At 49.8% G+C, this 27,139-nt stretch overlaps 1 protein-coding gene across 2 annotated transcripts in view; it reads right to left on the bottom strand.

Annotated features, from left to right (window-relative positions):
• Positions 1-945: 945 nt before the first annotated feature.
• The window catches only part of CC1H1orf94 (chromosome C1 C1orf94 homolog), a 37,746-nt gene continuing 11,552 nt past the window's right edge, over positions 946-27,139 (bottom strand). The window contains exons 2-7 of one of the 2 annotated variants that reach the window (XM_043574415.1): positions 18,195-18,883; positions 15,118-15,378; positions 13,884-14,059; positions 9,567-9,644; positions 5,290-5,486; positions 946-1,390 (exon numbers count right to left, since the gene is read on the bottom strand). In XM_043574415.1, coding sequence (XP_043430350.1) covers positions 1,315-1,390; positions 5,290-5,486; positions 9,567-9,644; positions 13,884-14,059; positions 15,118-15,378; positions 18,195-18,883 — 1,477 coding nt within the window. In that variant the 3' untranslated portion in view covers positions 946-1,314. The remainder of the gene's footprint in view (positions 1,391-5,289; positions 5,487-9,566; positions 9,645-13,883; positions 14,060-15,117; positions 15,379-18,194; positions 18,884-27,139) is intronic. The other variant, XM_043574416.1, reaches the window with a different exon arrangement.

The raw sequence follows: 27,139 nt of genomic DNA, 5'->3' as shown, positions 1-27,139 counted from the left end.
CTTGTAAGCACGGGGCCAAGGCTGCCCCAAGACATCGGTGACTTCCAGACCCTGACCTGTCATCGCTGTCAGGATTGGGCTCAGCCAGGGTGGGGTTGAGCTTTCAGGTAACTAATAAGATTGGTAATAGAGTGACTTATAACTGATACTGTTGGCCTGTCTCATACGTGCATAGCTCATTTTTTTTTTTTGACCCAAGAGTAGGTCCCTAAATTAACTCTCTTTAATGTCATCTTGTTAGAGTTTTCTAAAGGATGATCCAGGGGTTCCATTTCACAGACCATCCCTGATCAGGGATGGCCCCCTGAACCACCATGGGGAAAATGATGGTGTGGCTTTTGTCAGGTCGAGGGGAACCGCTGCTTAGCGATGCCACCTGCCATGGGTGTGGGGGAGTTTAGTATGTGTGCTATTGCCAGATGAGACCATCATCTCTTCCCAGAACTGTGTCCTCCACATGTGTGGTCAGGATGCTCTCAACACCCTTATTCAAGTCACTGATAAAAGCTGATCGAGACAGATCAAAGGGCAGTGCCATCAGGTTCAGTTTTGTCATTGGCCTGGGGCTTGGCATTGATAGACAATCTCTGGATATAGTCCGTCACATTTAGGATTATTTTTGGAATTGATTTCCAGATCAAATTTCCCCATCTTGTGTCCAAGAGAGACTTTTTCTGTAAAACAGCCACCTGAGCAGGGTGTCCTTCTTTTATGTCCACTCCTGAGATACATCAGTTGGGATGTTGAGAAGTGAGTGGGTCACCGAAGAGAAGAGTAAGCCCTTCAGTTTATGGTCCCTGGGCTCCTGTATTTAGACAGCAGCACTTTGAGGACTCCGGCCTGTGGTTTCTTGTCATGTTCTGGGTAAACGCCGTGTCTCGTGCGTGGGAGAAATGAGCAGCGGAGAGAACACAGAACATCACAAAAATAAATAGGCACACTCCATTTCAAGCAGCTCTCACTTTTATCATAAAATACAAACGTTCTAAAATTAAGTGTCTTATTTCTATTTTACCAACAACAACAAAAACAAAAAATCACTCATGTCAGCTAAATACAGGTGCATAGATGGCTGAGCAGGTGAGTGTGAATATGAGGGAGGTGCATGCGTGGCGGGTGGTGTGTGTGAGGGGGGCTATGTGTGTGAGAGAGCTGGTCAACAGATGAGTCTGGTCTTGCTGTTTTCTGTCTATGACCTGGTCGGAGGCTTGCTTCTCCAACTTCATGCCACGCTGCTATTACAGAATCCAGAATTCCAGAGCCCTTAGCCCTGATCCAAGGGCTAAGGTAGGAGGGGGGAGAAGAGAAGACCATCTAAAAATTTATGCCATTCCCACTGGAGGAAAAATAGGGGCTATTCATCAAGGGCCCACCAGCCGTCGAGCCAAACCTGGAAGAGAGAGAATACAGTGTCATGATGAAACTCCTGATGTTAGCAGAGATATTAGAAAAAGTAATACATTAATTTTGTGGCTGTCAAGGACTGGGTAGATCATGACAGGCTTGAAGGCTAAACGCGTTAGCATAAAAAAAAAAAAGCTTTGGCTCTGGGAAAATAAAATATTAAAATGATCCAATTTGAGGGCAATAAAGAGCTTCTTCTGCCACTTTCTTAATGCAAGGAGCCCCTGGCAGCCTGTAAGGGACTGCCTCTCTGGGGCCAGTGCTCCCCCAATCTCCAGGACCACACAGCAGGGAGCTTCTCCGGATCTGAGCACCCTACCTGTGGGCCTAAAGCCATTCTACCTGCCTTAGAGGACCCAGGTGTGTCCTTCAGGAATGCCACCACACCACGGAACTCAGGGCCATGTCCCAGTGGGAGACCCCGGAGTCTAGACCATCCCAGGGCTCCCTGACCCCTTATCAACACCAAACAAAATCAGGCTTTCCGTTTCAACACCAGTGCGAGGAATAAGCACTGAGACGTCACTGAGTGCCTGGGACTTCGCTTAGACCAGCAGGGAAGGAAAAGCCGAGAGTATTTGAGCCTCACCTTCCAAGCGCAGACCACTTTTTCTCCCCGGCACCACACTCCCGTTCATACTTCAAAAGAGAGTTCAGAAGCCATCTCCTCCGTGACCCCTTCCCTGACCTCTCCAGATGGAATCATTTACTCACACTTCTGGGATCCTACAGCAATTTTTTCACCCATCTGCTAGGATACTTGGAATGAATGGGAACGGAGATCAGTACAAATCGCAGTGGAACAAATGGCTAGATTTAGTCTAATCCAGGGATTCTCGGTCCCTTTTCAGCTGGGCAGATGCATATTACAGAAGACGTTCACGTTCACCACACCCTCCCATGAATTAATGAAAGGAGAAGAGGGAGGGGGTGGGGGAGGGAAGAAGGAATGGGAACAAGCCACCGCATTAATTTGTAATGCCTCAGCTGGTATCCAGTTCTCTCGCTCACAGTGTCATGGGCAAGCAAGGCTTTGGGTTAGTTAGATTCCCCTTTCATTAAATAAATTCCAGGAGAGCAGGGACCTTATCTGGACTATTTGCCACTTTATGCCCAGGGCCCAGCCCACGACCTGGCACAAGGGAGATGCCTCATAAACAATTATGCTGGCTCTAACCCCCCCTAACCCCACCTTTTTTCTCTCTTCCAAAAATCACATTGGAAAAGAAATGATGGAAAGTGATATTATAGGGATACACTGGATTCCACTCTGATTTACAAAAAAGACCATACATAGCCCGTACTTCAGCATTTCATAATTACTGGTAACAAATTACTCAGGACACACCTCATATCGGATTGCCATGCCCCATGAATCTAGGCCATCCAGGTTGGGAACTTTCGATGGGTTCAACTGTCAAGGGCATGGTTTGGACAGGACGTTCATTAGAGAGCCAGGAGGAGAGGTAATCCCCATGGACTAGAGTGATCCAGGAGTGACTCCTGGAGGAAGAGGAGGAGCTTGAACTGCCTTGCACATGGCCAATTGTCCTGGTTTGCCTGCAACAGTCTCTACACTGGCATTTCCAGTGTGATTATTCTTTGTGCTCCTTTTAACTCTCAAACTTATTGTTGTTTGGAAGATAAACCGTGTGGTTATCCTACCCCGATGAATGCATGCAAACTGATATGGCAAAGGGAGGGGACCGCTCGGCTCCTCCTTCCCTGACAGCTACCTGCTCCTTCCTCTCCCTCTCCATATGGTTTAGTCTCTTGGTTTGCTTCTTTGCTCCTGACCCTACTTGTCTCCCGGACTACCCGGACTACACTCTCCCCCAGGGCCCCTGCATGCTTCCTGCCCAACGCCGCCTCTCCTAGACCTGTTCCGCCCAGATGACTGGGAACCCCAGACACCACGGCCCTGCCTGGCACTCCCTGCATCCTAGCCCACGTGCTCACATTGCTCTGTGACCCCTCCCTCTCCCCTCCAGGAAACACCTCCTCCCTGGCCTCCTATACTCCACCCTCACCTATTCCTTCACCCACCTCACTAACGCTCCCTCTTAGGGCCTCTGCTGCGTCCTCCACAACTCCCTAACCTCCCTACCTGTAGGAGGCCCAGGGCTCAGTCCTTGGGCCTCATCTCCTCTCGATGCACACATACTCCCTGGGCGATTTCATCCCACCCCGTGCCTTTAAATATCATCTATATGCTAATGACTCCCGAATTTATATTGCCAACCCCAGCCTCTCCCTTGAGCCCCAGACTCACACATCCACCTGCCTGTCAACAGCCCCACTCATATGTGTAACGGGCCTCTCAAATTTTGCATATCCCAAACCAAACTGCATCGACAGACCCGTCTTTAAGAGTCATTTTGACCTTAGTATTTTGGCATTTCCACTTGTTCAAATCAAAAACTGAAGAATCATGCTTGGCTTCTCTCTTTCCCTCCTTCCACATCCTGCATCATCAAGTCCTGTCAGTTCAACCAAGAAAATAAATACTCCAGATCTTTTCACTTATCTCCTTCCCACGGTCTCTGCCCTAGTCCACACCGCCAGCACCTCTTACTCCGACAGCTGTCAGGGCTCCTATCCTGCTCCCCTGCACCAGCTCTTGGCCCGTGGTCCAGGCTTCATACGTTGGCCAATGTCCTCTTCTTTAGACGGAGAATTAGAATACGTCCTCCAAAGGTTAAAAGTGTTAATGGCTTCCCACTGCTCTTAAAACTCCTCACCATGCCCACCAGGCCCTATCTAGTTTGGCCCTGCATCCTCTCTGATTCCAATCCCACCCACTCCCTCTCCTAGGCGCTATGCTCCAGGAACACTTCCTACCTCAGGGCCACTGCGCTTTGTATTTCTGCCCAGAGAGCTCATCACCTATATATAATCCCTCATTTCATTTAGATCTCTGCTCAGGAGACATCCCTTCATTCTCTCTCTCCTAACCTCTGGCCCCTGACACGTGAGCTGCTTGTTTATTTCAGAATTGTCTACTTCTTCTACTGGAATGAGAGAAGGAAAACCTTTGCCTTGTTCCCCCCAGGAACCACTGCCTAGGACAGTGCCAGGCACACACGAGGTCCTCAATAAACACCTTTTGAATGACCAAATCGCCCCTCTGGGGAGACCGGGGCCTGCCCCCACCTTGCCTCACTTGTCCCATCTCCCTTTCCTGAGCATGAATGTTAGTTGAAGATTTGGTGGGTGGGAAGGAGCGGCCGCGTGCTGTCCTCTTAAAACAACAAACATAACTTTATGACTGACCAGCAGGTAAAATGTGTGTGTAATTTTCGGCTAAAATGTTGAGTTTGTGTTGGCTGCTTGCGGTTAAATCCTTCTCATCTGCCGTTTGGGGCACTTCGGAGGAGAAGCGTGAGGAGCCCTGATAAGCAATGGGAGCCCCTTCAGTGGGCCTGTTACAAAGTCAACAGGATGGTGGAGAGATTAGCCTGGGAAGGAGCTCAGGGTGCAGGAAGTGGGGGGAGAAAGCTGTAAGAAGATCGCCTGGCCGTGTCCTGTTGTAAACCAAGCAAACAGGTAAAGGCGGGTGTGTTATGCTCCACTACCTGCCACCTGCTATAGACAGTGCGTCGTCATTCACTACAGCTCTGCAGCTACGTTTCTGCAGCCAGACTGTGGGGCCCAGCCCCCCGATGGGCCTACAGAAGGGGGCCGGCAGGCCCCAGACCGGCCTCACCTCCACACCGGACCGGTCCTCGACCCACACAGCCTCCTGACAGGCCCAGGGCCCCTCCCTCCCCTCAACCATGGAACGAACGTACCAAGAACACACCAGCGAGGCCCGGAGCACTCACCTCCCCTCCCCGGCAGCTTTCTGGGTACCAGGTGGACTCCCAGTGCGAGTTGAGGACTCACCCGTACGCCTGGGGGACGAGGTACTGCGGCCCATCTCCTGCCATGGGGGAAGGGTCTCGGGGATTGGCGGAGAGCTTTGGAGGTGTCCTCTGAGGGTACGGATAGCTGGGCTGCACAAAGGGGATGTAGCCCAGCAGGGGGGTGTAGGAAGAGCGGAAAATCTGCTGTCCCATCTGCTGTGGATTGTACGGTGTCACCTGCAGGTCAGAGATGAGAGAGGGGCTGGGTCCCGCAGAGCCCACTGCTTCCAAACCTCACGGTTCCCAGCTCTAACCCCAGCCCTAATCCCAGGCGCCTCCCCCCAGCCCCTTGCCCCTCACTCATTGGGGGTATACAGAAGGCAATGTGTTGAAACGGCAAAAGCACAGGGCTCAGCTGCTGTGTCTGACTGGCAAGGTACTTAATTTATCTGAGCCTCAGTTTCCTCATCTGTAGAATGGGCAAACACTCCCCTCCCCCAACGGACTCCCCTGAGTCCGCTGATATAAGTGAAGAGACTGGCACGTAATAAATAGTACATAAATTTTATTCCCATTCTCTGCCCCACCTCCCTACCTGTTCCTCTGTCAATAACCATCCCCAAAGCCCTTGTCTCTTACTTTTACTGTCAAAAAAAAGCTGTTGAGATTTATATGTCCCTGGCCTCTACCTCAGGATCTCAACAGATTCCCAATGCAAGACAGCCCTGCCCCGTGGAAATGCCCGTGACAGGTGATGGAGATGTCCTGTGTCTGCACTGCCCAGTATGGTAGCCGCCGGCCCCATGTGGCTATTGACTGACTACTTGAAATGTGACTGCTGTGAATGAGGAACTGAATTTTAAACTTTACTTAATTTTAATTGACTTAAGTTTAAATAGCCACATGTGGCTAGCGGTTACAGTACTGCACAGTGTGAGTCTGGGAGAAAGGGCACAAAAAGGCAGTGGGATTCAGCTCACACTCTGGAGAAAATTAGGAACTCAGTGGGGTTTCAGACACTACCTGGCTCCGACTCCCACCAACGGACACGCCAGGGACCCTATCTGTCTTATCTACTGATATCTTCTCAGCCTTAAGACAATGCCTGGCACACAGAAACTGCTCAATAAACATATAGTAAATGAATGAGTGCAAGAGAGAAAGAGAGAGGAAGAGGAGGGAGGAAAAAAGAGGCCACTAAGTGTCTGCTTGAATACCTAAAGTGATGGGGATCTCATTACATGTTAAGCACTACGTTCTACTACTGACAGCTCCAAACGTCAGAAAACTCTCTTGGACAGCCATCCTCCTGTGTGCCGAAGGGAAAATTGGGGAAACTTCTGGGCTTCCTCTTTGAAAGCAAGAGTCTGGGGTCCAAGCTGCTCAGGGATTCAGCACACAGACAACCCTCTCTCCAACACTTCACATCCTTATCTCATTAAAAAAAAACAAAAAACAAAAAAACTCACAAAGGCTAGGGTTTATTGAGTGCTTAGGGCATGCCCAGCCCTTCATACAGATTCTCTTACTCAAACTCCAAACAGCCCTGGGAGGCAGGACCATTACTATTCCCACTGTAGGAATGAAGAAATGGGGTTCAGAGAAGTTAAGACCTTGCGTAGTAAAGTGCTTCAAGGTGTCAGAGTTGTAGTGGGAAGCCCCAAGGCACACCGCTGTACCGCACCTCCACGCATGCTCCCTCTGGAGGCTGGAGGTACGCTCCTCCATCCTGGCCCTCCCCATGTCTCCCCCAGAGGATACATAGGACTGGGTGATGCTGGACATGGGCACCAAAACCCCAAGATGACAAGCTGAAAGTCAGAAAGGGCCAAGGGCTCAAAGAGAGAACCCAGGAAGACACCTCCCAGGACAGACACCTGCAAGAAAATGGCAGAAAATCCCCCTGGTTTTCTTGGGGGTGGGGGTGGTGGGTGGAGTCCCGGACCTGGGAGGGAACTGACGTGAGAGAGGAGACGGGGGTCCTACAGCTGATACAAACTTTCTTTAGAAAGGTACCCTAACTACATGTAACAGCTAAACACCATACAACGGCCACGTATGCCGTTCTGGAACCATCTCCAGGATACTCTCTGCTGACGAAACTAATGTTAGAACAGTGTGCCCAGAAAGCGGCATTTGTACAAAATGTTTGTATAAATAGATACCACTGGAAAGATGCTTGAGGAACCAGCAACAGTGACTCTGACATTTTTAAAAATTTTGTACCATGTTCTTATATTACTTTTTCAGATGCACACACGCCCAGAAGGTCGCCTCAGTGCGAACTCTTTGGAGCTAGGTGGGGGCTAGGTGGTTGGTATCACTGTTTGTGGGGTGGGGGTGACTGACTGAGATTCTGTGAGCCGGACTGTCTCCTCTCTGTTCTTCTTCAGGATGCAGATTCCCTACTGCTAGAGAAACAGTTCTGGCCCAGCTAATAAAGTAGGCTCTACCTATGGGCCCTTCTCTACCCTCTGGAACATTCCAACATACTTCAGGTCAGGGGGGCAGTTTGCAGAGAAAGGGTGGGGTTCCCTGGGGGGAGAAAGGAGAGCCAAGGAGTGTAAGTCTGAGTGTGTGTGTGTCGGGGGGTGGGGGGTCTGTCCACCTGTGTGTGAGGGGCCAAGACCAGCTTGGGGATGAAGAGCAGTATTAGCTTCTCTCCTCACACCCCCGTTGCTGCCCCAAGACTCTCAGTCTCTCTGAACACACTTGTGTGTGCAGCCTGGGGGCGTGCATATGACTATATCTTCATGTGTGTCTCTGTGTGTTTGCATTTCTCTCTGCTGCTTTATTTTGATACTGTGTTTTTGTGTATCTGTGTCCAAGAGGCAGTAAACCATGGTCATTGGCAGCATGGACTCTGAAGCTGAGCTGCCCAAGGTCAAACTCCCAATTTTGCCGTCGTGTGATTTTTAAGCACATATCCGCTACCCACGGAAGCAGGGGTGCCAGATTTAGCAAACAAACAAAAAAAAGATATCCAGTTAAATCTGAATTGCAGATGAACAGCAAATAATTTTTTAAAATCGGTGTGGCCCATGCAATATTTGGTGCTAACTTCTACTAAAAGTCTACCCACCGTCTATCTGAAATTTAAGTTTAACTGGGTGTCTCGTATTTTAACTGACAAACTGACATGGAAGGGTGTGAGTCCCCAGCCCCACTGATGCCGGGCAAACCCATGTGATTTTCCTTGGCCAGTGGAAAGCGGGTAGGCGCACATCCCACGCGCTGGCTCTACGCGAGGCGCTCGGAAGCATCACGTGTTTCCGCTCACCCCTCTGGCACTCCGGTCATCCACCGTGGCAGGAGCCAAAGCTACCGTGTCTTTTTTTTTTTTTTTTTTAATTTTTTTTTCAACGTTTATTTATTTTTGGGACAGAGAGAGACAGAGCATGAACGGCGGAGGGGCAGAGAGAGAGGGAGACACAGAATCAGAAACAGGCTCCAGGCTCTGAGCCATCAGCCCAGAGCCTGACGCGGGGCTCGAACTCACGGACCGTGAGATCGTGACCTGGCTGAAGTCGGACGCTTAACCAACTGCGCCACCCAGGCGCCCCAACCGTGTCTTGATCCCAAAAGGAGGTCACATGAAACAGGCTTGAACCCAACCCCAGCCCAGCTCAACCAACTCAGAGGCCTATGAGTGAAAAATAAGTATTTATTGTTGAAAGCCTCTGAGGTATTGAGGCCATCTGTTGCCACAGGAAAAGCTAACTAGTATGTTAACTTTGTGACCTTGTGCAAGTTATTTAATCTCTCTGTGCCTCAGTGTCCTCATCTTTAATCTATTTCATAGGGCAGTTGTGAAGTTCATGCAGGTAAAGCCCTTATCTTTTTCTCTCTCTCTCTTTTAAAGTTTATTTATTTTTGAGAGAGAGCTAGCATACTTGGGTGAGCCGTTGGGGGTGGGGGTAGAGAGAGAAGGGCACAGGGGATCCAAAGCGGGCTCCGTGCTGACAGTAGAGCCCGATGTGGGGCTAGAACTCATGAATTGTGAGATCATGACCTGAGCCGCAGTCGGATGCCCAACCGACTGAACCACCCAGGTGCCTTGCCCTTAGTTTATGCAGGTTAAGCCTGTAGAGAACGGCTGGCACATAGTGAGGGCTCTGCAGGTGCCAGCTCTTATCACCAAGGGACACTGGTTTGTCTCCACATGCACACTGGCCTCTGTGCCTGTTCTCTGGGGCTAAGGGCGGGCCAGGAAATATATGGCCAGTGCCCAGCTGGATAAAGACGAGGCAGCAGATGTCCTTCTGACTTGAAGGCCTTTGTGGAGCTGGGACAGAGGTGGGCAGGTTGTCTACTCACCTGTCGGGAATAACAGCCCAGCTGGGGGTGCAGGGCCTGCTGATAGGGCATCCTGGCTGCACGCTGTGGATACAGGCCCTGCAGAGAGAAGGGGGAGGCTCAGCAGTGTGGAGAAAAGGGCTCCCAGCCAGCCAGAGAGCGGTAGCCGCTCAGCCCAAAGACCAGCTCACGTGCCTGGATCGCCAGCCTGCTTGAGTCCGTCCCACCACACTGCCGGCCAGACCCACCCGCCAGTTAGTCCTGTCCAGCCATCAGGCCAAACAAGCACAACTCACCCCACACAGGAAGCCCCTTCTTGGGCAGGATTCATAGCCCTTGGGGTGAGTATTTAAGGTAAGACCTTGAGGAACCTGATTGCCTCTTGAATCCCAGATCTGCCCCTTGGTGGCTGTGTGACTTTGGGAAAATCACTTCGCTTCTCTGAGCCTCTTTTCCCTTGTCTACAAAATTATATGTGTTTGGACCTGGAAAGCCTGTGAAAGTAGCTACATTATTTTTTTTGCTATTTCACCCTTTGTCCTTTCCCCAAACCCCATTCCTGCCCCAAGACAGGAGGTATCGATGTACATCTGTGTGTATGTGTGTGTCAGTTTGCATTTGTGTTTATTTAAACACATCAACACGTGTGCTTCCCTTTGTGTCTGCAGCTGCGTGTTTCGGGTGCATTAGTTTGGGTCCCTGCTGCTGTGTGTCTATGTGCCACATGTACACCTGAGTCTGTACCTTATGATGAGGATTGGCCCGAAGATCAATGAGCTAGTGCATCTAAAGGGCTTAGAACAGTGCCCAGCACATAGTGAGGATTCTGCAAATGTTAGGGATTTTTAGAATTTCTCACTGCTCCCCACCCCTTGGAGAAGCTGTCTGGCAGTTCAGCCTGATGGAAAGTGGAATCTTTATTCCGAACTCTGTCTGGGGTGGCCTCAGGCATCCATGTATACACACACACACACACACACACACACACACACAGAATGTGCTTCTGTGGGTGGTGTCAGATCATGGCCCCTCTAATCTCAGACTGCCTCTACCTGCCAATTCAGAGTCATCTCCTCAGATGCTGCTCAAAGCACCCCTCAGGCCAGTATGTCTTTCCCAAAGATTCCAAACCCTGAGATGTTGCCTTCATTCTGGGCTCAGCTTGTGGCAACTATCAAAGTGTTGGTGGCTGACACTGTACCCTTGATGACTTCCTCAGAGCCCATGAGCTCCTCATCAAAGGCTCCAGAATTCCTGACATGGGGCCTTATCTTCCAGGTCCCCAAGTTTACACATCCTCTAAGAACCTCTCCTTGGTCTCTGCTCCCAACCAATTGACACAGACCGTGGTCAGGCCCCTCCTGCCTCCACCAGCCCCTTCACCTGCATCCCAGACCCTGCGGCCAGGGCAACCCCTTCACCACCATGACCACAGCCTAGTCTCTGTGACCCCGGCCGTGGCCTGACCCTGGACAGAGAAGTCGGACAGATGGGGCTGTTCCAGCCATCAGCCAGCTCCGAGGCCATGTTCTGTGTGTCCGTCTCCCTCCCCATCAGCCTCGGCTCTGTTATACACAGCAGAATCCCCCAGGCCACCATCCCCTCCACATCGGCCTGGGCCGGGCTACCCCTCGGGCCTGTGCAAGACAAACAGCCACCTTCCTGCTCCATCCTGGATGGATTTTCAAGAGGCTGGGCCACATGCATCAGCATGAGCAACACACTATCTGACTTTAAGGATGTTGCTAGTTGTTCAACTTGCAATTCTGGAAAATCGAAAGCAAGGTAAATAAACACTCATTCTTCTTTCCTTGAGGTCATGGAAAGAAGACCTTTCCCTCTCCCTCCTTAACTGGGAGCAGCATTCCTTTATGCCAAGCAGCCCAGGGCACTCTGGAGTTCCTTGGTGCTGTGGACTTAGTCTTTCATGGCTCTGCATCACTCCGCATCGCTCCACAGTAGGGTTCTGAGCAAATTGGCTTTGGGACCTCATCTTTATTCCTAACGCCAAGCAGGAAAAGAGACTAGGATAGACCATTCCCTGTGTCTCCTCCAGGTCTTTGGAGTTCCCTGACCCTGTTTCCTAGGAAGACCAGGGCTGAATAATAATAAAAACCAACATCTGTATCACACTTTAGATTTTTCAAAGCTCTTTCTCACCCATGAACTCAATTAACCTTACAAGCGAGTCAAGCGTATGCTGCTGCTGTGGCTGCTGCTTATTATTATGAGCCCATTTCACAAGTGAGGAAACCAGGGCTCAGAGCGTTTAGCTAGCTTTAACTTGCCCAAGGCCACACAGCTCGAAGGCAGTAGATTCCTTTAAACCCGAGTCTGCCGATTCCAAAACCTGCCTTCTTTTTATTAAATCAGGCCCCTTGACAAGCTGTCTTGAAGCTGGATGGCATTATGAAATCACGAGTAGCTGGAAGAAGGTAAACTGCACTGTTCCCCATCACTACCTGGGAGGGTGAGCGTCTCCAGCCGAGGCCAGGAAGCCGTGGAAGCAGCCCTGCCCTGCAAACACTGGCATCTCTGAAAACAAAGGGTCTCTGCTCAGGTACGTTCGAATCTCACTCCCTCCAAAAAGTCAGATCAGAAGCAGGTGTCATAGCAAGGAGCTGCTATCTCCTCTTTATAAAGCAAGCCATCATGAATCAGCTTTATATGCCGAGCCATGAGTGCACTTAGAGTGGATTGGTTTACACTGCATAAAAGTATGCAACTGCTTCTTTCAGAGGTGGGGTGTGCACACAGGGCTGTTCTTTGATTTGTTCCTGACGTGTGCTGGACTGTGAGCTTGTCTGTCATCTTCGAATGCCCTCGCCTGGCCAATGCTTGGCCTCTAGTCAGTGTCGAGCAAAGGTTTTTGAATTACTTAAATGAATGAGTAAACACATAAATAAAAATGAACACATCGGTGAGTCGGTGAATAAATGCCTGAAGAGTAAACAAGCAAACACAAACGTGCAAGGGTGAAGAGTACTGGAGAAGGGGTCGGTGAGTGGAGGAGGGCATGCGGGCACTTCTCTCAAGACTGATGTAAGGAGGATCCAGATATGGGACCCGAGTGTGAGGCTTTCTGTCCTGCAGGAGGAGAGGGCGGGCCCTTGTCGTCTTTAGCAAACAGACAAACAAAAAAGGCTTGAAAGCAAAACATCAAAGGGAAAGAAAGCTTAGCTTCTGTTTAAGATTCTGGGGCTAAGGCTGGTGCACCAGCCCAGAGAGGCTTTATATGGGGCAGAGAAGATCTGCCTTCTGCTCAGGGGACATCTAAGCCATAAGGCTTGCTGCTCTGCTATAAAAGAGGGAATGACACAGGGAGCCAAGGAGAAGTGGAAGAGGAAGGGACACAGAGAGAGGACAAGATGACTTTCAGGTGTCTTGTCTTCTCTATTTGCTCTCTCCATGCTTTGCTGGGCCAGGCTGGGGCAGCAGGTTCCCAAGGACCTGACTGTTACAAGTTGGCATGTTCCTCCAGTACACCCACGTGCCTCTCTGGAGAGGTGCTGGGGCGGGGGCCAGAAGACTAAGTAATCCTAGACACTGAGCGCCTTTCCTGGAGAAGCTGAGCACTACCTAAAGGGACTATTTAAGCTACTGAATTGAACTCAAGTTTAAACCAGAGTGGACATTGATTTGATTTTTTTCTTCCTTCTGCCCAGTGGGCAGCAACTCTTAAGGGAAATTGACTTAAATAGACAAACTAAAGAAACTACATTTTCCTGCATAAGTAAGTTCTGTGAGTAAAATTTCCAATCCTGCTACATGTGTTTCTGGTCACTAATTCCCTTTAGGCTATTAGGCTATGAACCCAAGACTGAAAATGTGTATGCCAGGCCACCTTCACTGGTACAAGCTAAGACCACTCAGATGTCGTTGAAATAAGATGGCCATACAGTTTGGCGTCCACACCAGGGCACTTGAGAGTGAAAGGACGTGCTTTTAATAATTATGCCGGGACAAAAGTCCTAAACCCGGACTGTCCTGAGTACTCTATAGGACACATACCATCCAGGTAACAAGGAAGCACTAGCAGGTGGGTGGGAAGCTGGGACCACACCATCATCCTATGCTGGGAGTCTAAGCACTTAAACAGCCAAAACTAGCAAAGCAGATCTGGAATACACAGCATAGAGTGAACTGGAATTCAGACAATGGAAAATTTAGAAGTGTGTGTGTGTGTGTGTGTGTGTGTGTGTGTGTACACCACACAGTTGGTCTGATGTGGCTGCAATGAAGAGAATAACAAGTCTAAAGCCTCTTTGTGAATCAGGCTCCCCATAAGCCACAGCTTCTCCGTGGCTGGAAGCTGGACAGCCAGATCCACTCACTCACCTGATACTGTGGGAAGGTGGAGTGATTTGTCAACACGGGCGGAGGTGGATAGTTGAGGTTGAGCCACAGTGGCTGGTTCAAAGTTGCTGAGGTCCAGGCTGTGGCAAAGCGTGGGGTGAATACATTCCCTGTGTACTTGAGGTTGTTCTTGTCGGCCACCGTCACAGGTGGGTTAACTGCAAGTCACAGGAGAGGTAGAGTATTTCAGGGATTGGAGAAGAAAGAGGCCAGGACACCCTCAGCACCGTGACTACCCCAGGATTAACGCTCTCAGATGTCAGGTCTTTTAAGCTCCAAGACTCGGGTTCTTCAAAGTTTGGGTGACTTTCCAACTACAGAAAAACATCGTTAGCACACACCTGGCCAATTTGGAAGAAGTGAGAATCCCAGCATGGTCTGGCTTAGAGCTCTTTCTCCATCATTCACTAGTAAAGGAGATGGTTTAGCAAGAAAAAACAATAACCCAGGTTGCTATGGCTATATTTCACCTAGGTACAAAACCAAATTCTTTCAAGTGCTTTACAAAAATCCAGTTTTATACCAACAATTGCTATGTCGTTGGAATTCATTCTTACCAAGTTATTAAAGCAGTCCCCTGGGACATGTACTTGGCAACACCAAGAACCTTATATAGGTTATTGTACCTATATTGGAAATTTTTAAAAATTGTACCTATATTGGAGATTTTTAAAAATCTCAAACATTATTTAACTAATATGGTACAACCCCAAGTTAGTCTGAATGAATGAGATTTGGTTGAGTCGTTCTGGGATATGAATCCTAGGTTCTCTCCCTCTATAATACGTCCTGTGAGCTTATCACAGAGTCAGAGCTGGGACCTCAGTTTCCCCTTATGGGCATCTTTTTTTGGGAAAGGAGTTCTGACTGAAACAGTTGTAAGGAGAGAAAGCAGGGACACGAATAATCTCAATGTAGAAATAATAAGAAGCATGGATTTTTCTTGGGCTTGAGCAACTTGAGGGGATATGAGGCACCCTGGCTCCGAGTTGTATTCAAATTGACCACTAATGATGCCCATGGGACCCTGAAAGCCACCTGTATTTCCCTAGTAGTTGTATTCCTGATAAGGGACATAGGAGAAAGTCATTTCCCCATTTTATGAGTTTAGAAACTGACACCCAGAGAAAGACAGTGACTCAAAGGCAGCCATTTGGCGGCAGAGTTTCTGGATTCCCTTCCTCTACAGATGCTCCCCTGGGCACGCTCAACTCACGTTTCAGCTCCAGCCCGTCCACCTCCATTTTGCTGCGAAGCTTCAGCTGCCCGCTGGAGTTTTTGGTGGCCCCAAGAAACTCATAGAGCAGGTTCTTCTCGGCTGGCCATACAGACTTCGTGGATGGCAGGGCCATGGACATGGAGCCCATTGGGTCACTGCAACTCTCCTCACCACCGGTGTCCTTCCGGCTCTGGGGCCACTGACTGAGAAAGAGGCTCTCTCGACCCTTGGTTGGATCCTTGGTGCTAGGGTTCCATTCTACAGCAGGAGAGAAACTGGGTCAATGGCTCTGGAAGGCCAAGTGCTGGATGCTGGGAGAACCCTCTTGTGGACAAAGTGACAGGTCCTCCCTAGCACACACCTGGGACTCAAAGCACTCTGGGGCCTCTCTGCCAGCCCAACCCAGTCCTACTCTTCTCCCTGGAGCCTTTGTGGACCATTGCCCATTCCAATCTTCCCCTCTCATGCATGCATACATGGATCCATCCATCCTCCATTTGTACCTTCCTCCCTTCCATCCATCCATTCTCCCTTTCTTCCATCCAAACTTCCTTCTTCCCAATTACCTTTCTTTTCTTCTCTTCTTTTATTTTCCTCCTTCCCCTTCCTTCCTTTTTCCCTCCTTTCATTCCTATCTTTTTTCTTTCCTCACTCCCTCTTTTTTTCCCTCTCTTCTCTCTATTCATCCACAGTGCCGACCCTGGATACAAAGCTGCCTTCAGGGGGCCCCTGGCTTAGTGAGGGAGACACACATTCCTGCAGAGCACATGGTCTGCACCGAGGTCCAGCCCCTCACCATGGACTCTGCTCCTGCTGTGCCGCTCGCTCATGGGCAATGCAGCCCGCCCGTCAGTGCCGGGCCCTGACCTGAGTCCTGAGGACACTGTGATGAGTCAGAGCTAGACTCAGCCCTGCAGGAGCTCACAACAAGGAGGGAGAGAGAGACAGACCCAGAAATAGCTCCAGGACAAGACAGATGGGGACCGTGAGGTGACAGAGGGACACAGTGGGAGAAGAGGGTGGCTGAGACGGCTTCTATCTGAGACGGTCAGAGGGTTTCCGGAAGGAAGCGGGCCTTCAGTGAGGCCTTGCATGCAGGAGTCTGGAAAGGTGGCACTGCGGGAGAGAGCGTCAGGGAGACACGATGAGTCCCTGCATGGGGATGGGGCCAGGCTCAGGTCTCCTGCCAAATAGACTGAGTAGACTGCCAGCATGAGGATGCTGCCTGGACCATTGTGGAACCCTCCACACCCGTATTTCCTTTTGAGCAAAAGGAACTCATTCTTCAAACAAAATTAACTATGGTTGAAATTATATACATGGGGGTTTGTTTGTTTTTAAGGCATTGTCTGGTTGGAGTAGTGCTCCCCACTCCTACCCCAACCTGGAGGTTTTGCAGGTCTCCCTGGAGCTTGGCTGGGAAACGGCCCTGGACAAACAGCAGGTGCCCTCAGATCGTTCCCATAGTGGCTGGATCGGAGGACCTGAGCCCCGTGTCACCTGTTGAGAGTGGATCTGATCCTACCAGCTCTTGCCCCCCCAACAGTCCAGTGGCCTGTGGCTGAGTGTGGACAGAACTGGGCCTGCCCTCCTAGTGCCATCCCAGCCAAGGAAAGAGTGCTATAGTCTGAGCCAATTTAGGAGAAAATGACATTTTTAGCAAAACATGTCCCTAGAGTCTCTTCCAAGAGTTTCTCTGGTTGCCAAGTTTAGCCCCCAGCCAGTGTGCTGAAATAATGGTACCCACTAATAATAGCCCTTTCCCCAGAGACCCACACACCTGCAGTCTCTCACCCACCTCCCATTGCCTTGAACACACTTGCCACTCACTCAGCTCCAAAGCTCCCTCTTCTAACATCTGTGTACACAGACAGACACACATACACACACACTCCTGCCTGTCATTCCTCCGCCTCACTCACCCGTACACAACTATGCACACAAGACACACACATTCAGATGCACTCACACCCGCATTGTTTCTAGCAAGCATACTCACATCTGTAAAGTTCCCTTTGGCACACCTGTGCCCACACATCTATACACACAGACACACACAGGTAGTGGGCACGGTGGGTGGGAAAGGAATACCTCCAACCCAGCGGCCCCATCCATCAGGGAGCTATCCATACATCCTTTCTGGAGAAGGAGATGGCAGGAAAGTCCCACCCTCCGGGTAGGGTTCCACCCTCACACGCACAGCCCATGGCTCTAAAGAGGCCACTGGCTCCCAGAGACTCTTCCTAGGACCCAGAGTCCAGCTTGCTGTCCCCAGCTCTGATTTCTCAGCCTTCCGATAATGCTCCAGAACACAGAACACGCACCTATTTTCTTAAGGAGAGGGAACTGAGCCTTCCCAACACAGGGATCTCAGCTATCCATCCACGCTCACAGCCCGGGGGTAATTTTTCTTTTGGTTGACAGGGGTATGGTCAACTCTCCTAGTAACTGCTGGCTGTGGGCAGATGCCACTGCCATCAGTCTGCCTTGGAACCGTCCAGTCTGAGTGGCTGGATCAGAAGGGGCACAAGATGCAGAACCTGGGAGTGGGATGGGGGGGGGGGGAACAGTCCCAGGGAACAAGTCCAGAGCCAAGAGTCTGAACTAAACGTGGAAGGTTTGCACATTCACTCCCAGGGCCCAGAGCGAGGACCAGTCCTCCTGGTCAGAACAGGTGCCTTTATCGGAAGCCAGATGACACTGTCTGCTAATCAAATTTCCCTCCTATCTGGCTTAAGGTCCCCATGCTGCAGTTACAGCTGGGGTAAACACTTCCCTCAATGTACTTTGAGTACCTGGATTCAAAAAATGAGCCCGTTACCAAATGTGCCTCTATCTCCCCTCAAAGTGCGCTGGGATCAAGGTCACCACGTTTGCTTAGACAAGCTGTGCCCCAGCAGAGGGGCCTGTGGGTGCAAAAAGCAGGCTGCACTTGGGGCCCGCACCCACCAGAGAGACCACTGCTCCCCACTCTGCACAGAGATGCCATCTGCACCTGCTGCAACCCTGATTGGCTTGCTGGTAAGTCCCTCCCTGCAGGCTCATCTACTGGCCCTGCTCCCAGGCCCACTCACCCATCAAGAGGTGCCCCTCCATAGCAGAGTCAGCCTCGGGCTTGGAGCAGATCTTCGCAAACACTGGGAGCTGCCTCTTCTGAGGAGGGAGCTCAGGGAGCTTCTCAGGGGGTGCAGACAGAGGCGGAGGCGGTAGCAGTAGGAATGGCCCCAGCCCCATGGGCTCCCTGGATCCTGGGCCACCGAACATGCTGTTCTGCAAGAAGTCCTTGATGACCCTTGTCTCCTCCAACACCATCTTGTTGTCAGGAGCCTTGGACGTTTCTGTGGACTTGAATGGGAACTGAGCCAGGAGCTTGCCGATCTCTGAGTTAGAGGCACCCAGGCTGTGGCCCCCATCTTCTGTCCCCTTGACACTCTTGACCTTAGCAGCACGCAGAATTCCCGTGACAGTAGACATGACAGAATCACAGTCCGGCCGGCTGCTGATGACAGACATGGCCACCTTCGGCTCAAGAAGCGTGTCACCAGCAACGATGGAGGTCCCCGGGTACTCACTGCTGTCCGCCACCGGAGGAGGTATGAGAAGGCAGGGAGCCAGCTGTCTGGGTCCCTCGGGAGAGGTGCCAGGGGCCTCCAGCTCCTCCGAGCTCTCTGTGACCAAAATGAGGTGTTCTTTGGTCAGGCTTAAGAACTCCTGCTCCACCAACAGGGAGATCTCATCTTTATCACGGCTGAGCTCCAGAGCTCTGCAAACAGGTCAGAAAGACAGGCAGCTTTAGTGCCAGCTCACTAGGGGTGGCTCCGTGGCAGGGCCCAGGCCCCAGGGAAAGGGGAGGAAGAAAACACGTCTCCAGGCCAAAGAAACCTACTGCTTCCTCAAGACAGAAAATGGACAAACAGTGGGTTCCCAAGAGGTTTCTACACATGCCAGCACCGAGAGCACAGTTCTGGGAATCGGGACACCTGGGTCCTCTCCAGACACTATGTCTTGCTGAGTGAGCTGAGCCTTAATTTCAATCCAGCCCTTCCTGTTCGGTTGTGCCCAGGACCTGAAACAAGGAAAGACCAGCTGCACAGGGGTCAGGAGTGAGCCGACAGCTCTGAGCGTAGAGGCCAGAGTGCTGGGGCTGAGCGCCAGGAAGCCCAAGACTCACTGCCCCGTGGCAGGGGGAGGGAAGGGACTGTGGAGTGGACAGCTGGACTCACGCCCTGCCTCCCTCACTTCCCTGCTGGGACCTTGGGTAGGTTGCTTAGCATCTTGACACCCTGTCTCCTCATCTGGTTAACAGGAATATCATAGATGTACAAAGCACCGTGGACAGCATCTGGGACAGAGTAAGGGTGACACAAGGGTGTCTACACCTGTGTCAGCTTGGTTGGGCTCTGGATCCTGGAGTCCATACCGCTTCCCCGCGGCTACCCATGTCCGGTTGGCATGGCCCTCCAATCAGACCACAGTCTCTGGGCTGAGCCCAACTTCCCGTGGGCAGCTGCAGTTGCTTGGTCCATGCACTGATTCACATGCGTCTCCCTGTACCTACACACTGGCCCCTAGCTGCACCTCACACAACAGGATGGCAATCCTGTTGGCCTGGCTTGTGGCCCAGCCTGCCGCACTAGCATCTTTGGCAAGGGGGCCTTGCCAGGGGCCAGGGTCCTCCCTGGCACTCCCAGAAGGACCATGACTACCTAGCTTAAAACCATCTGCTATCGATATTTGGTGGGCTCCCATAAGAAGTCGATGAGGTGCTCTAGAAAGAGCATTCTGAAAACTTCTCAGTGCTCCCTCCTGGGAGAGGGCGGTGAAGACAATGAAGGGGCAATGGGGGGGTGGGAATGAAAATGCCTCATGAATGGAGCTCTGCCAATGGGGACATCTGGAGCACACCCTTACTCTCACAGTTCATCCCGAGGGCTCAGTGAGTCCCACAAACAGGGACTATGAATGTTCCCAGCAGGGATGTGGCTTCCTGGTAATGCTCTTTGTATGCGAGCACATGCACGCTCACCTGTGTGCAAGAGCAAATGCACGCACGTGTGGGTGTATTTGACGCATACACACGTGCAGGCACAAAATGTCTCGCATGTTACCACACACAGAACCAGGGGGAAAGTCACTGCATTTGACAGCCAATCAGAATGGACATAGGCTACAGTCCCAGAGGCTTCCTCTGTGCCAGGTATTACCCACTTCGTTGCCAGGTCTTGATGAGGCCCAGGGGGGTGTAGCAAAGTCGCTGGGTGGCCAGGGTAAATGGGAAACATTGGGAAGAGCCAAAGATATGGGAGTGCCTCACTATTCTAACAACCGAGACAGCCATGCCCCCTGGTCACCAGCTGCGCACGCGGCCTCAGCAGACTTAGAAGCAGAGAGAGGTGCCAGGAAAAAGCAGACTCTGGCCAAACGGGTCTAGGTCTCAATAGGGTGCTAGTGCCTATTTCATGCCAGAGCCCAGAACCTCCAGGCCTCCCCTGTAGCACGGGCGTGACACCTGTACTGGCAGTAATGGCATAGGTCTGAGAACGTGGTGAGGTGCCCGGTGCTGGCTGCAGTGGGAGGGTCCTGGGAGCTCAGGAAGGTGGTGTGGCTGCAGGGAGGCTGGGCCATCTTCCATTCAGGCTTTCTTGATCCTTCCATGCTCTCTCCCCCCCTCCTCTCTGCCCTCTCCCATTCTCTTCCTTTCCTCCGTCCCATGTCTAGACTTTGTCTATAAATAGGCCCCACTCTCACTGCTGTGTCCCTGGGAACAATCAGAATAAAAGAGGCTACCAATCTGGGTTTTAGACCCCCTTCTTCTTCTTCATCATCATCCTCAAAGGGAACAGGTGAGTCCCGAGTCACAGACACCAGACATTTAAAGGACCACTTTTGACTCTCCCCTCTACAAAGCAAGCTATATACCAATAGATTTTCTAGAAAGACCTACTACAATGATATCAATTTTAAAACATTGTGATAATGGTATTGTGGTTTATGCTTAAAAAAAAAACTGAGTCCTTATCTCTTAGAGATACATACAAAGAGTTTACAGATAAAATTATGTTTAAGATTCGCTTTAAACTTAATCCAGCAGGGTTGGAGGGGAAGATGGCAGGGTCATAGATGAAACAAGATGGCCACACATTGGCCATCACTAAAACTGCGTGACTGATAGGTACATGGGTTCATCACGTGCTATTTGCTCTACTTTTGGCTGTTTTTTTTTTTTTAATACAAGTGTTAGACATAGATACACATAGAAAAAAGTCTCACCACTTACTTAAGGCCAACTCTAAGGAGAAGTCGAGGCAGATTCTAAAAAACCCTCAGGACCTTGGGGTCCCTGAATCAAAACCCAGCCACAGATGGTCCTTTCTCAGCACCTGATAAGACACTCCTACCTCTCCCCAACTCAGAATACAGGCAGAAACTGAGTATGAACCCCTATCCTTACTCTGGATACATCACAGCGGTCACGGGCCTCTTAGGAAGCTGGCATCCCCAGAAGGGACGGCACAGTGCCAAGAATGGAGGACCCACTCTGCTGTGGGCCGTCCATGTACCCCTGAAAGGCTCCACTCTGGCTGTGGGCCTTCCACGTACCCCTGAAAGGCTGCCCCCGGGCACCGAGGCTTCCCATGGGCCTCCACAAACCCCTATTCCCCTTGCGTCTGTCATAAATCCACTACAGAACAGACAGGAAGCCAGGCATCCACATACATGCTTGAATTTAATCCTCTCCACATTCCTGGGCAATAAACAGCATCATCCCCACTTTATGAAGGGGAAAAATTAAGCCTGAAAGAGGCCAAGGACCTTGTCAACTAGAAAGGGTGGGGATGCCAGTGGGTCTGGCTGCCTTTGCTGCCTCCTCCTACCACATCCGGCTTCCTTTCCAGGGTCAGTTATCCAGCAAGGACTCCTACTCCATGGCTGGGCTTAGTTCCCCAATCTGAGTGTGATCAGGGCCATTGCTGGTTTCATTCCATCACTCCAGCCTGTGGAGGATCATCGCGGTGAATCCTGGGTCTGTCATCCATGGCATTAGCTGTCCCTGACAGCTCCATTTCAGCTGCATGTCTGATGAGCACGTCTTTTGGGTCTTCCGCCAATTTATGGATAGAAATGTTGAAGGGAACAAGCCCAGGGCCAAGCCTTGGAGACACTGCCGGATACCCTCCCCGCAGCCTGACAGTAATCCTGGCTCAACACTTTGGGGGAATAAATCAATCCAGTCACTATCGGCCCATCTCGACTTCTCCAAGACAGCCTTTATCAAGCACCTCGCCGCAATCAAGATTCATCGCACAGTTACAAGCCCCTGATCAAGGGTCTTCCTACCTGCCCCACCCACTACCAAGAAAACAAGATTCATTTGCTCTTGTTTGTTCTAGAAAACTGCATGCCTGCAGAGTTAGGACATTCTCAGAACTCAGATCAATCCATTTCTCTGTTTATTAACCTCATGTTTAAGCCTTAATTTCAATCCATCCCTTCCTGTTCAGTTGTGCCCACTTAAGTGTTTATTTTCTTCATGGTATTAACCACTACCACACAGCATCTTTTTTTACATCTTTACTTCCCACAACAACATAACTTCCCTGAGGGCAGGAACTGTATCTTGCTCAGCACAGAGCCTCAAGGTCTAGAGCAGTGCCTGGCATACGACTCCAGTTCATCAAGAATTTGTTGAATCAATGGGTGGACTAGCTCATGAACTTATCTTGACATCTCTTGGAGCTCTTGACATCAAGAGCTCTATCGCCAAAGACTTCCCAGTTCCTTCCACTGGTTGCAAACTATCTTGCCTTGGTTCCATTTTCTAGCCGCCACGACTAGCCTGGCACCCCTCTAAGCTGGTCAGATGATACTAACCACATGCTCAGTCCCACCCTAAGAACTCCCCATCTCTGCACAGTGGTCCCACAGCAGACCCCACACAGAGCCCGCCTGATCTTCGCAACCACCATGGGCTCCCAGAAAGATTTTTCATTCTCCCCACGACTTTGCTGGGTTCACTGTCAAGTCTGTTCCCCTGCATTTCCTGGAATCTATCTTTTCTTCTCTCTTCCTAAGAAGTTTTGCCGATCCTGGCACCTCTCCCATGCTATTTGCTTTCTCCTTTGAGTTGGTTAAAACCATAAAATCTGCCACAGACTGTATCACAGTGAATCACTCAGGGAGGCTAACTCAGCTCCCGGGCACTGACAAAGAAAGAAGACAGGACTGGTGCCATGGCCCCAGGGGCCACCGCCACCTTTGTGTTCCCTACCTCCAGAAGTGACAGGTGCCTGAGTTAGTGCATCACGTCTGCATTCGCAGGGTACAGAGTCATATAAAAATAAAGGCTATTGACTGGTTGGCACCCCTTCCCAGAATAATGACTAAGCAAGCACACTGTTAGCTCCCAACAGCGGTTCTGTGTACATGATAACACAGAGCAAAGATGAAAACTGCTATTCAGCTGAGCCAGACAACAGAAAAATGCAAGCGGAAAATTGTTAGTGCTACAAGAGGACACCAAAACAAATATTTTCTTCCCACCGTGGCATTTCAGAACGACGACAAACACAGTACCCAAGCCCAGCGCCCAGGCAACATGGCTGACTGTGACTGAAGCAAGTGAAGGGCTCCAGGTCTGCCACAGACCTGAGCCTGAGTGACGGTCCCTCTGCAGACCGACCTCATTGACTGTGGATGAGGTTCTGACTTCCATACCTGTCTGCATGGCTGGAGCAGCAGAGCCTAGTGGCCAAGAGCTCAGTCCCTGGAAAGAGTCAGAAATGGGACTCAAACCCTCACTGGTTAATGGGGGCCATACCTTAAGCAAGCTGGCTGACACATCTAAGCCTCAGGTTCCAGGCTCAACGAAATACTAAGAAGGCTTAGCACTTAATGGAGAACTCGCAAACCAGCCAGGCACTGTGCTAGGCATTTTCCATGCAAAAGCCTCATTTTAATCCCCAAAACAGCCCCGGTGGGGTAGGGTGGTAGACTGATTACAGTGATACCCCCATTTTATCATGCCTTCCTGTATCCAGGCCCTTTGGTAAACCCCACCCATCTGGATTCAGTAATAAGCAGAAATACCTAGGAATAAATTTCACCAAGAAGGTGAAAGACCTGTACTCTGAAAACCATAAGACACTGATGAAAGAAATAGCAGATGACACAAATAAATGGAGAGGTACACCATGCTCAGGGATTAGAAGACTTAATGTTGATAAAATGTCCATACTACCCAAAGCAATCTACAGGTTCAGTGCAATTCCTATCAAAATGCTATCACATAACTAGAACAAATAATCCTAAAATTCATATGAAGTCACAAAAGAACCCGAATGGCCAGAGCAACCTCGATAAAAAAGAACAAAGCTGGAGGTATCACGCTCCCAGATTTCAGACTATACTACAAAGCTATAGTAATCAAAAGCGTATGGTACTGGCACAAAAATAGACACAGAGAGCAGTGTAACAGAACAGACAGCCCAGAAATAAACACACGCATATATGGTCAACTAATCTATAGAAAAGAGGCAAGAGTGTACAGTGGAGAAAAGACAGTCTCTTCGATAAACGGTGCTGGGAAAGCTGGACAGCTACACTCAAGAGTGAAACCAGACCACATTGTTATACTACCTACAAAAATAAACTCAAGATGAATCAAAAACTGACATGTAAGACCTGAAACTGTAAAACTCCTAAAAGAAAACCAGCAGTAAACTCTTGGATAACAGTCTTAGCAATATTTTCTTCATTGTCTCCTCAGGCAAGAGCAACAAAAGCAAAAATAAACAATTGGGATTACATCAACCTAAAAAGCTTTTGTACAGTGAAGGAAACTAACAAAATGAAAAGGCAACCTACTGAATGAGAGAAGATATTTGCAAGTGATATACCTGATAAGGGGCTATTATCCAAAATGTACTGAAAATTCATATAGTTCAACACCCAAAAAAAAAAAAAAACACCAAATAATCTGAGTAAAAATGGGCAGAGAATGTAAATAGACATTTTTCCAAAGAAGAATACAGATGACCAACAGACACATGAAAAGATATTCAATATCACTCATCATCAGGCAAATGCAAAGCAAAACCACAATGAGAAATCACCTCACAGTTGTCAGAATGGTTAGTATAGAACAGACAAAAAATACCAAGTATTGGCGAGGATGTGGGGGAAAGGGGACCCTCATGCACTGTTGCTGGGAATGCAAATTGGTGCAGCCACTATGGACAACTATGGTTCCTCAAGAAATAAAAATAAAAATACCATCCAGTCCAGCAATTCTACTTCTGGGTACTTACCCGAAGAAAATGAAGACACTAATTTGGAATGATATATGCCCCTCTATGTTCACTGCAGCATTGTTTACAATAGCCAGATTACAGAAGCACTTTAAGTGTCCACTAACAGATAAATAAGGAAGATGTGGTATACACACACACAACGCATACACACACGAAGATTACTCAGCCATAAAAAAGAATGAAATCTTGCCATTTGTGACAGCATGGATGGACCTAAGGGTATTATGCTAAGTAAAATAAGGCAGACAGAGAACAGCAAATACCGTAGGATTTCACTTACATGTGAAATCTGAAAAACAACACAAATGAACAAACAAAACAAAATGGAAACAGACTCATAAGTAGAGAACAAACTGGTGGTTTTCAGAGGGGCTGGGGGAGGAAGGAATGGGTGAAATTTGTGAAGGGAATTGAATTAAGAGGTACAAACTTTCAGTTATAAAATACCCCCCGCAGTACAGCTTAGGGACTGGAGTCAATAATACTGTACTGTAATAACTTTGCATGGTGACAAGATTTATGGTAATCATTCCATAATGGATACAAATGTTGGATCACTATGCTATACACCTGAAACTAATATAATATCGTATGTCAACTCTAGCTCAATAGAAATAGAATAAAAATTAAAAACAAATTATATTTTATACAGAAAAGGAAAAGGAATAAGCAGAGAGTGCTTGGACATTAGGGCTTAACCTCTTGTTTGTCTCGGGACTTAGCAACTTCCATGTGAACGAGTGCAGGAGAGCCTGCTGGACGATGACACAGCCCACAGAGGGAAACCCCAAGGTCCTCCAGTCAGCCATGCCCACCTGACTGCAGATGCAGGTGAACACGAGCCACGTGCAGTCAGGCCCAGCCCCTTGCAGAAGAACCATGCGGCTGAACCCAGGCCACATTGCTGAGCCACAGAAAAGAGAGCTAAGTACAGAGTTGTGGGGTGGAGCCACTGAGCTCTGGGGTGGTTTGTTATATGTCAAAGGCTAACTGACACAGGGAGATACAATTTTCCCAGATTTTAAAATGAAGAAGCAAAGAGACAGAGAAGTTAGGTAATTTTCCCAAGGTCACAGAATTAAGAAGTAACACAGTGGATGCACTGAGGCCATCTTGCTCAGATGGCCACTCTTGTCACCACCAGGTCATACGGCTCTGAAAACCAAGAGGGGGATGCTGCGAGCGGGAATTCTAGGGGCACGCACCCAGGTTAGGGGAGCGGAAAGGGCCTTGTTGAGTAAGTGTCATTTAAGCTGGGGGAGAAAAGACACAAGTGTGTATTCAGGTAAATGACGCAAGGAAGAGCTTTCCAGATGCGGGGAACTGCACGTGCGAAGACCACGAGGTGGGAAAGGGCTTGGTGCATTGGGCAGGACTGATGCTCAAGTGCCTGAGGCTCATTAAGGGCAGGGTCCCATCAGGCAGGGTTAGAGATAAAGGCAGGAGGGGGCACCTTCCAGCCTTGGAGTGATACTAGGGGACTTGATTCTAAAGGCAAGGGAAGCCACTGGGGAGATTTCAGCAGGCAGGTGCCAGGCTGTCGTTTCCCCAGACCAGATGTATTTCTCCCAAGGATCAGCCCAGAGGAGTGACAGGAGGGGACAAGGGCCCGAGCCAGGATCTATGCTGTGTCTTCTAGGTGCCAGGTGTTATACTTGGCACTTGTCCCCACAACAGTTACAAAGGATAGCTGGCATCTTCATTCCCAA

The sequence above is a fragment of the Prionailurus bengalensis genome, chromosome C1, assembly GCF_016509475.1.
Source record: "Prionailurus bengalensis isolate Pbe53 chromosome C1, Fcat_Pben_1.1_paternal_pri, whole genome shotgun sequence".
NCBI classification, from domain to species: Eukaryota; Metazoa; Chordata; class Mammalia; order Carnivora; family Felidae; genus Prionailurus; species Prionailurus bengalensis.
The sequence above is the reverse complement of the archived record's forward strand: the minus strand, read 5'-3'. Positions and strand labels throughout refer to the sequence as shown.